The 10,587-nt window shown below is 50.0% G+C and overlaps 2 protein-coding genes across 2 annotated transcripts in view; both read left to right on the forward strand.

Annotated features, from left to right (window-relative positions):
- Positions 1–3,219: 3,219 nt before the first annotated feature.
- On the forward strand, positions 3,220–4,665 carry LOC104270907 (keratin-associated protein 10-7-like). The gene has a single exon (XM_009865419.1). The coding sequence runs from the start codon at positions 3,220–3,222 to the stop codon at positions 4,663–4,665; it is 1,446 nt and encodes a 481-aa protein (XP_009863721.1).
- Positions 4,666–10,276: 5,611 nt separating this feature from the next.
- The window catches only part of LOC104270901, a 926-nt gene continuing 615 nt past the window's right edge, over positions 10,277–10,587 (forward strand). Inside the window, 1 exon segment of the mRNA XM_009865412.1 lies at positions 10,277–10,587. This exon segment is cut by the window's right edge and continues 23 nt beyond it. Within this exon segment, the coding sequence (XP_009863714.1) occupies positions 10,277–10,587 (311 nt within the window).

The following is a 10,587-nucleotide window of genomic DNA, read 5'->3' on the forward strand; positions in this document are numbered from 1 at the left end:
TCCTGGTTCATCAGCTCACTCTCTTAAATTGCCGCACCATGATGGTGCTCCTTTGCATTCCTGAGTTATTAAAGGGAAGGTGGTGGATTCCCCAATGTCTCACCCGGTGTTTCCTCCAGGACGTTTTTCAGCTTCCTCTTTCTCAGTGCCACAGCCCTGTTTTAACTTCTTTTTTTTTCCCACCTTCCTCTCTGTTTTCCTGGTCGAGTCAGGCAGGTTTAAATAAAAAAAAAGCACCATCAAGTTTCTTAGCTGTTGCTACTATAGGGCAGGGCTGGCTTGTGGGGAGAAGGTGGACACTCCCAGGATATGCACAGAGGATGACAACAGAAGCGCACGTATTTTGACGGGCATTTCATGTGAAAGTGAGTCACTCATGAAATCGCTGCACAGTGAAAGTGGCCAAAGCTGCGGCGTTAAAATGAAGCCCGGCTGGCTTTTTTCTTTCTTTCTTTGATTCTGTTGATTTGGAACGTACTGATGAAAAAGGGCCCAGATACATCGTCTTACAGACGTTACTGGGTATTAACATGAAAGATAAGCCATTTTTGTGATCAAAGAATTAAAGTTCTCAGTAAGTTAGGAGGGTACACATGGGGTTTCAGTCAAGTAGGGAATGAATAAGGATTTTTTTGGAAGTTTGAGGCATTGTCTTCACCCAGACTAGAATAAAAACAGTATAAATAAGAACTGCTCACTTTGGTTAACAGGGAGAGTAACAACTGGGACCTTTGGAGCTAAAAAGCAATGAAGAGTTACGGCTTTCCATCAAAGCACCAATTCCTGTGGGAGAGATGCCACAACAAAGCCACATTTCTTGTGGTTCAGGCAGACATGAACACACCCAGTGCTGACCAGAAAGAGTCAGAATTTGGTCTTGCTGGAGAAGCCTGTGGTGAAGGGAGCCTTTCACCCTCTGTGAGCCTTGCCCAGTGTGGGGCAGAGTTGTCCAAGTGCTCCTAAACTTTATTATTCAGTTTCATTGCAAAACGATCTGTGGGCCTTTGTCTTTGCATTAAAAACCACCTTGGCAGAGCCATTTCTCCGCTTCACAAGAAACCACGATGTTCAAAAAGAATGCTCAGGAACTGCTCTGTGCCAATTCCCCTCAGCCCTCCTTGTAGTGGGGATGATGTTGTCACTCCTGAGGGATATTTCACGTGACAACGTACCCAGGAAGGCATCAATCAGATCTACAGTGACTTCAGAAAAATTAATCTCCCAGTTTTCCAGCTAGTTCCTTTAATCTGGACACAGGGTGCGATAAGGAGTTGACTCACTGAGGAAGTCACCTGCAGGACTGGGGGACGTTTATTGACTCCTGTTGTGCTGCCACTCAGAGCTTTGACAGCTGAGCTTGTTGTGCAAGGGCTGCAATCAAACGTGACTGTAAGCTCATCTTTCACCCTCCTCTGATGGTGGATTCCCATTGCTCTGATAACAGGTGATTACGTTGGCATCACGGGACACCAAGAGTCAGATGCTCTCCAGAGTAACACAAGCTAAAAATGAAGTTCTCTATGGATGATGAACTACAGGCCCCCAAGGGGATGAGCTCCCATGTCCAGCCTGTACACAACTGACCCCAATGAGAAGGGCTGCCGACTCTAATCGAGGTCTGCAGTTAGAGAAAGCCATGGAGCGGTCAGCGCAGCTTGCACGGAGTGAAGCCAGTGCCATGAGTATATGGAAAGGGACTGAAAGATGGGCTGACCCCGTTTCTGGGACACCACCAGGACATTTCCAGTGACCATGAAGCTTTGCTCCAGTGAGACAACCATGTTATTGGGTGCTCCTCTCCTTTTGCCAAACCCCCGAGGCGGGGAATGCCACCACCGCTGCCTCTGCAAATACCATTCAGTGTTACCATGCCAGAGAAGATTATACAAAAGGTAATTACTCTTACCATGAGGAGCTGACACTCAACTACTCATCCCTGATGCTAGTCACTACAAGTGTTGCACCCAGGACAGCTTTTGCATAGGAGCTAATAGGATATGTCGTGGGTACCTCACACCTCCCAGGCACGTTTAGCAGCTGTATAAAAGCTCTCCCTCTATTAGAGCTCGCTGGTCACATCACAAAGCTGTTCTCACCAGGGACTTGGGTAAGTCTGGTTTGCGCTGAGCTTCCATAGCTGAAATGCAGATTTACTTCTGAATTTTTTTTGGTGAAACTAGTTGGTTTGAATTGCCGTCTTGGAGCAGGAGTGTGCCCTCAGCATCTGCACTTGGGCATCTGAGCCCACGAGATGCTCCTGAAAAATGTGAGGAGAGGTGGTTAGCAGTAATTGGGGTGCTGCTACTCTTGTTTGCTTTTGGGGGTGCCTGGCAATGCTCATAGCAGCTTTGGTGTACCAGGGAGCATAACGCTAGAATTGCTGTGAGCAGGTTTGTGTGCAGTTGTGGTATTGCTACCCTTTAATTGGCTTTGGTTCCCTAATGAGGATGAACTTTTTGATGCTGGGACTGGGTTGTGAACCTCTGCCCACCCGCGGTGCGATGGGATCCCCAAGCAACGGTGCCTTGGGTGTTCTTTACCTCTCCTGCTATGGTAGATATAGCCAAAGCTTCAGAGCTTCTTTCTGGGTTGAGCTTTTTTTCCAATACATCAGCAAGAGGTCGGAGGCAGTTGCCAAGCAAAAGCAGGAAGGGAAAACTGGATTTAATGGTTGAAAGGTGACTCTGGGATCAGCCATTCCTCTACTGACCTCCAAGATCAGTTCTCCCCCATGGAGGTGCAGGTGATGGGGAGGGAGTTGCAGTCTGGGGAGATAGTGCTCCGTGTCTCAGAATTGCCACGCTGTTTGATTTGGTGCCATGTTTCAGAGTTAGAAATTACGATTTGGGTCCTTGGCTGCTGTTGATGTGATTCGGAGACCATGGCATACGCGGGAAGTGTCTCTGGCACCCTGGGAAATGAGTCAGTCCTGTGGCCTTCAGAATCATGGAATCATAGAATCGTAGAATCATAGAATCGTAGAATCATAGAGTGATGGAATCATGGAATCACAGAATCACAGAATCATAGAATGTTTTGGGTTGGAAGGTACCTTAAATATCATCTTGATCCAACCATGGCAGGGACACCTCCCACTAGACCAGGTTGCTCAAAGCTCTGCCCAGCCTGGCCCTGGACCCTTCCAGGAACTGAGCCATGTTGTGTCTCAAGGCTCTGCTTTCTCACTTGTCGTTTCAGTCCTGCCAAAACTCCACCAAGATGTCGTGCTACCTCCACCAGTGCCTCCCTCCAGTCTACCAGGACACCATCCCCATCAAGTGCCCGCCGATGTATGCTACCAGACACCTGCCAGTGCCTACTTGGCACTCGACATTGTGCACCCCACAGTATGTGACCCCCTGCGTGCCCCGGCAGCGGATCATGTCCTCCAGCATCCCCCACCAGCAGTGTGTGACCAAGTGTGTGCCACGGCAGCAACACATCACCAAGTGCATGACCCAGCGCGTCCTTCAGCAGCCCTGCGTGACCCGCTGTGTGACAACGTGCGTGCCGCAGCAGCAGTGCGCCACCGAGGGTGCGTCACAGCAGCCATGCGTGACCAAGTGCATGCCACAGCAGCAGCGTGTGACCACGTGTGTGACCCCTTGTGCCCCCCAGCAGCAGAGCGCGAGCGAGTGCAGCCCGCAGCAGCACGTTGCCAGGTGCGTGACCACCTGTGTCCCGCAGCAGCCGTACCCAAGCAAGGGCATCCTGCAGCAGCAGGGGGCCACCAAGTGCGTCCCCCAGCAGTGCGTGACCACGTACAGCCCGCAGTGTGCCGCCAGGTGTGTCACCACCTGTGTCCCGCAGCAGCGTGCCGCCAAGTATGTCTCACACAGGTTTGTGACCTCTTGTGCCCCGCAGCAATGTGCCACCACGTATGTCCCGCAGCAGTGTGCGACCAGGTGTGTGACCAAGTGTGTCCCGCAGCAGTGTGACACCGAGGGTGCTACCATTTGTGTGCCAGAGCAGTGTGTGACAACTTATGTCCCACAGCAGCAGTGTGCCACCAAATGTGTCCCGCAGCAGCAGTGTGCCACCAAGTGCGTGCCACAGCAGCAGTGTGCCACCAAATGTGTGCCACAGCAGCAGTGTGCCACCAAATGTGTGCCACAGCAGCAGTGTGCCACCAAATGTGTGCCACAGCAGCAGTGTGCCACCAAATGTGTGCCACAGCAGCAGTGTGCCACCAAATGTGTGCCACAGCAGCAGTGTGCCACCAAATGTGTGCCACAGCAGCAGCATGTGACCAAGTGCATCCCACAGCAGCATGTGACCAAATGTGTCCCGCAGCAGCAGTGTACCACCAAGTGTGTGCCACAGCAGCGATGTGCCACCAAGTGTGTGCCGCAGCAGCAGCATGTGACCAAATGTGTGCCACAGCAGCGATGTGCCAAGTGTGTGCCACAGCAGCAGTGTGCCACCAAGTGTGTGCCACAGCAGCAGCATGTGACCAAATGTGTGCCACAGCAGCAGTGTGCCACCAAGTGTGTGCCACAGCAGCAGTGTGCCACCAAATGTGTGCCACAGCAGCAACATGTGACCAAGTGCATCCCACAGCAGCAATGTGCCACCAAGTGTGTCCCACAGCAATATCAGTCAGGTGGAGTAAAAATTTCGAGTCACTCTAAAAAGTACTGCTCTGCTTCCAAATGGCCCTGGTAAAAAGGAGCCGGGGAAAGGAAGGTCCGTGGAAAAAAGAGCAAGGCAGGGTTATTTATCTCCTCGTGCCACCTGCCGACTCGTTCCTATCGCTTAAGTCTGCTTTATCTCTGTTTTCCGGGGCTCGCCCTGTAGCTCAGTTTTATTTTGGGGCAGGGGGTGATGCTATTTCCATGGCTGCACTCCGGGTGCCTGTGGCTTCCACCTTAATCTGCTGCGAGGCGTAGTTTAGCGGGATGCTACGAATTCTCACCTAACTGAAATGAATTTAAAAAAAAAAATGGAAAAAAATAATTTAAAAAAAAAAAAAAGAAACACCGAAGGAATCCTGAGCACGACAGCATCCAGAGGACCGGCGGCGTGGCCGGTGGAGGGCTGGTCCACGTCCGGCTCCGGGTTCAGTCCTGGCTTTGGGAGACAATGCTCAGGTTAACTTGGATTCCGTGAGGCTGTGAGTTCTTCGAAAGAGTGGTTTTTCACTCACAGATTTGGAAACCAAAGGTAAATTTGCTAAGCAAACAAGTATATGAATCTTATTCCAAGGGCCTTCATTTCGGGAGGCGGCCAGAAATCCCTGCCGCTTCCAAACACTGACTCTGCGCTGGCGTCGGCAGAGTTTCCAAACACGACAGGATTTCTGATTCGGTGAAGTTGATCCTTGCTGAGATTTTTTTTTTTTTTTTACTTTTCATGCACTTGGTTGCTTTGAATAATATTGAAAACGTGACCTGAAACGCAAGAAAGTTTTCTGTAATAACGTTGAAAGTTGGAGCACGACTGTTTTACAAAGGTTTGAGCTGTAAGAGCAATCAAATACATTCTTTATGCTGCCTGAACTTTACATTGTAGTGAAACCGAACTGTATATATATATGTATACTTATATTATACATATATATACTTAAATAAATACGGTTGTCTGACCTCAGATCAAACATCTTGTCTTTTTGCCCTCTGGTTGTTCTTCTTCATTATATGTAGTGAACTCCCACCTGAAAAATACAAAAATCCTGTCGTATGCCCTGCCATTAAGAAAATGAGCAGTAGCTCACGCTAAGTAGATCATGGGTATTTGGAGGGCAAAAAACAAGTGTTGCGAGACGAAGAGGAGGGTGTGACCAGGGCTGGGACACTGCCCTGCATCCTGCTCTGCTCCACCCTTGCTTGGAGACCTTGAGGCGCCACCATGAGCTGCCCTCTGAAGGCAAGGAGGGGTCCAAGACCTGAGCATCTGGCAAAGTCAAGGTGACATCTGGCCGCTTCCCCAAGGTGCTCGGTGCGTTGTGGGGGAGCAGGATCCTTCCCACATCTCCTGAATGTCCAGTGATGGTGCTTTGGCCTGGAGAGGCAGCTTGGAAGAGCAGCAGTGACCATGACTCGCATTCTACCTTGCAGAGCCAGGGATGCTCTCACAACCCAACATTTTGTGTCCCCTTTAAAGAAACGAGCAATGATGTGGCCTCCTGAGGAGCTGTCATCTCGTTGTGGCGTTCCCATTGGAGCCAGAGCCCAGGGATCATTAGGAAAACCTTCCTGGGTAGTGGGTGACCGGGTGGCACAGGACCTCATCCCCCAGGGGTGGAGCAGCCACCAGAGCGTGAGGCTTGTTTTGGAGGTGATTGTGACCAAGTCTGGTCCTGCCTCTGACTCACGCTGTGCCACCAAGTGTCCGCAGCGCAACGTGCCTCAGTTTCCCCTCTGCTTAATTGGGAATAATAATAGCCCCCACGACAATGCCCCATGTGGCACTGGGTGTCTCTCTGAGATGAAAGGACTTTACAGCTGCTCATTAAGAACATTTGGGTGACAGCACACGATGTTATCACCAGGTTAATATTTTGCTACCTGCGCTGGAAACACTAAACTGGATATTAGCATTCCTTGAAGGCTACTTGAGCTGGAGCTTGCCCAGGAACTGCATTTATGGTGCTTATAAAAACTGTATTCACCTGTTTACCTGCTCTCTGACACCAGCTTGATTCCTAAAAGCTTGGGTCAGATCACTTAGCATTAAAAAGGGTGTTGCAGTTCAGAGGAGCGAGACACAATGGAAGTTAAAAAAAATCCAAGTTAGATTCAGTCCTTTTGTCTTCAGATGCAGAAAAGACGAGCCTAGAGAAAGCATTCTTCTCTGTTTTTTGTGGCTCTCAATATTCTTAAAACTTAGAACCATTAAGAAAAGACCCTTAAGATCACCGAGTCTAACCATAAATGTAACAATGCCAAGTCCACCAATAAACCATGCCCATAAGTGCCACGTTCACACATCATTATTTTTTTTTAAATACTTCCCCAGTGCTTCATATCAGAGAGAAGTTTTCCACCTACTCCGTTAAAAGTTAACTTATTTATCCTCTTTTTGTTTCAACATGTGGCGTCTCCTCTGGTTTCCCAGCATGCCGGAACCCAATCCAAAGATATCATATTTGCATTGAAGGAGAAAAAAAAATAAATTAATGTCAGGCCCTCCGCTGAGGTGTGGTGTTGGGTGGTGTGGTTTAGGGGTGAACTTGTAGTGTAGGGTTAACGGTTGGACTTGATGATCCCAAGGGTCTTTTCCAACCTGAATTCTTCTATGATTCTATGATTCTATGATGCAGAAATTGTGACATAAAAAATGCGTTCCCTGTTGCCACTTACTTATGCTCACTCCACTGGTAATTTTTCCCTTGGGTTTATTTGTGGCGTAAACAGGGAACAAAGGGGGGGATGACTGGCACGGCGACTGTGTGGCAGAGCAGGAAATGGGATTTGTGTTTTCAGGACACGGACCCAGTTGGATTCGGCCACCTTTCCCCAGGCAGCCCCTGCGCTCCTGCTCGTTGCCCCTCGGCCCCTTTGTTGTGCCGGAAAAGCGTCACCTCTTTCAGCAGGTTATTCACTCGGCGGCAAGGCCTTTTTAGTAGCTGTCCTGCCCTTAGCCCAAGGCTTTCTCAGTCCCCATCACCCGTCTTTTCCCTAGGTGCCCTGTGTAAGTGAAGGAAGCCTGCATGCCACAGTAATTACGGGCTGTGAAAAGTCGCCCAGAGTCCTTCCTGGCCGGTGTTTTCAAAGGCACCAATGGGACTTACGCCGACAGCTCCCATGGAAATGAGGAAACCCTTGAGCTGTCCCTTTGGTGGGCTCACCTGCCACTTCTTTCCGGGTGGGGAGGTGTGTTTGAGCTTGTCCTCATGTGCAATGGGTGAGCAGGGATACTTTGGCACCGGCTGTGGGGATTCATAGCAGTGAGGGTCACGAGCAGCCCCTGCCCTTGGGTCCCGGGGGTTCCTCCAGTTCAGCACATTGGATCAAGAGGTTCCACCTCCCAGATGTCCCAGCAGTGGTGACAGTGGCCCCACAGGGCCAGGACAGCCATTCCCGCCGGGCACCAACCCCACCTGGGTCCCCCCGGGGAGGGAGGCACTCCGTCCCCCGCCGGCACGAAGCCGCACGTGGCTCGGCCGGGACTGGCAGGCAATTAGAGCATCACCCAACCAAACAACCTCACTCCCCCAGGGCACTTATTCACTGTATAAAAGCTTTGCCATCGCGGGGCTCTCCTAGGCACTTCTCTCCGGTTGTTCTCACTGATGAAGTGGGTAAGTCTGGCTTTTAATGGAGCTCCTGAAATGCTGCTTTAGTCCTGGGTGGCCGGAGCGGGCAGTGGTCCTACCTGCATACCCATGGAGAAGCATCCTCTGGGGATGTTGCCTTCAGCACCGCGGCTCTGTCCGCTGGAGCATCTCCTCCGGGCTAACCTGAAGAATATTGGGAAAGCAATTCCAGATGGACTGTGAAGTCAGGAGTGGGATTCGTGGGTTTCTCTACGCTTTCTGTTAGTTGTAGGCCAAAGGAGGCTGTTGACTCCACAAATGCTGGCAGGAGTCAACTACGAGCGTGCATGTGAAAAGGCAACTCCTCTAAGAGAAGTGGCACGGAGGAATTTGCCAACCTTCTATGGAATTTAAACAAAACATGTCAGATAATAGGAAGAAGCTGATCAACTTCAATGCCAATGAGGAAGTCAGCAGAGAGACATTCTAGCTGAGTCTGAACATATTAACATTTCTGTTTAGGCTAATGATAAAAATAAGCCTGAGATGCAAACGGCCCCCCCGGAAGCAAAAAATACCCCCTACTTTGGAAGCTTTTTATTGTGATGAACTTCACCAGATACTTCAGCGTTGTTCGTGGAGTAGTAGCAATTGCTATCGTTGTTTTTCAACAGGTTGTGTCTATTAGCTGGTGATGATTATAATTGTAATGCTAATAAGTTTTCCTAATGATAGCAACACAGAGCATTGTTATTGCTGGTAGTCACCCAGTGTTAGACTTTTGGAAGATAAAATGCTTTACTGTAATTATAGACAGAGCTAGGAGTGTTCAGAAAATGCAATTTCTTTACAGTCATTTAGTTATATGACTTAATCTCTGAGCAATGTTGAAATGAAAAAAAATTTGATCAGAGTACTTTTCACATCAGTGGTTCCAGTACCTGTTGTACTCAGAACAATCCTGTTAAAATCTCAGAAAACTTCCTTAAAGCTGCTATTTTCCAGAGTGGAGAATGAAGGAGTATGGTTTCTCCTGTGGGTCTCAGGGCCAAGGCATAGTGAGATGCTTCACAGCGGTTTTGGGAGGACCTTCAGATGGTGCCACCTGGTCCCTTCCCCAGGGATCCAGTCTCAGTCAGGGTCCCCTCCGTGCTGCTTGCACGGGGGCTGTCGGGGTGAGGTTGCACTCTTGGAGCTGCTATGCCAGGCATTTTGAGAGTGGGGCTTGGTGTGCCTGTAGCCCAGGACTGGAGGCTGCTTTAAAAGGGTGTTGTCATCTCAACTCAGAGAAACTTAACGCCAGCTAAGATTTGAGACTGAGAGCTTCTCCTTTCCTGCTGTGGTTACACCAAATACTTAGAAACCACATTTGTATTTCTTCTTTTCTTGAAGACGCCTAAACAACAGTAGGAAGCTGGGGCTGCAAATCTTGCAGAAATAGTGAAGCTGATGCTATGATACTGAGCTCAGAGCCTGTTGTTTTGTGCTGCCAGCCCAGCAGACCCCTGTGGGACCGTGAATCGGCAGGCAGGCAGGTCATACGTGCTGCCACAAACCTATCCTTACTCTCAGCGAGCTAATTTAACCTCAGCTTGGGTTTGCCCGCATGAACTGCAGCCACACCTGAGTATTACAGTGTGGACACACCTTTAATTTTGGCTTGCCTTTCATCTCTGATGCTTGGGAGTTGCAGGACGTCCCAGTGGCGACGCGGGAGGTTTCCAGGAAGTAAGACAGAGGGTCATAACGTCACTTCTTGGTGAAATGCTTTGATGGACACCTAGCTGGGCTTTGAAAGGTGGCATGAAAACTCCCCAGCTTGCCTGGGTCCAACCCCTGATTGTTTCTGAGCTCTTAAAAGAAGGGTGTGGGGGCATGAGCTGAGAACAGACTCTCCTCACCTGGGTAAACACAGCCTGGTCTTGAGTCACTGACCTTCAGGAGAGCTAGGGTGTAGGCTTGCCATGGGGAGGTGCCTGTGGGAAAGCTCCGAGTTGTGTGTGATGAAAAATAGCCGAGGCTTGTGTGAACTGTCTGTCTTTTTCCTGCTTCTTTCAGCCCTAAGTGCCCTGCGTGACCATGCACTATTATGGGGAGCGGTATAACCACCTGTACCTGCCTGGATCGGGCTGTATCGCTGAAAGCATCCAGCAGCACACCTCCCAGTCCGACGCATGCAGCAACACGTGCCACCCAGTGAGCGTGATCAAGAGCCCAATGCCGAGATGGCAAAGCTACACGCAACCTTTCACTTACGTGTGCCCCCAGCCAAGCGTGAGCCAGACGTCCCTGCTGTCCTGTCAGCCCTACGTCCAGCGGTGCGTCTTGCTGTCCCCTGAATTTTGTGAGACCTCTCGCCTCCTGCCCTGCAGGAAGCCCAGCCTGAAGGT

Source organism: Apaloderma vittatum, unplaced genomic scaffold, assembly GCF_000703405.1.
Source record: "Apaloderma vittatum isolate BGI_N311 unplaced genomic scaffold, ASM70340v1 scaffold17922, whole genome shotgun sequence".
Lineage (NCBI taxonomy): Eukaryota > Metazoa > Chordata > Aves > Trogoniformes > Trogonidae > Apaloderma > Apaloderma vittatum.

Excerpts from the sequence above, each read along its gene's own strand:
- LOC104270907 (XM_009865419.1), top strand. The coding sequence starts at position 3,220 with ATGTCGTGCTACCTCCACCAGTGCCTCCCTCCAGTCTACCAGGACACC.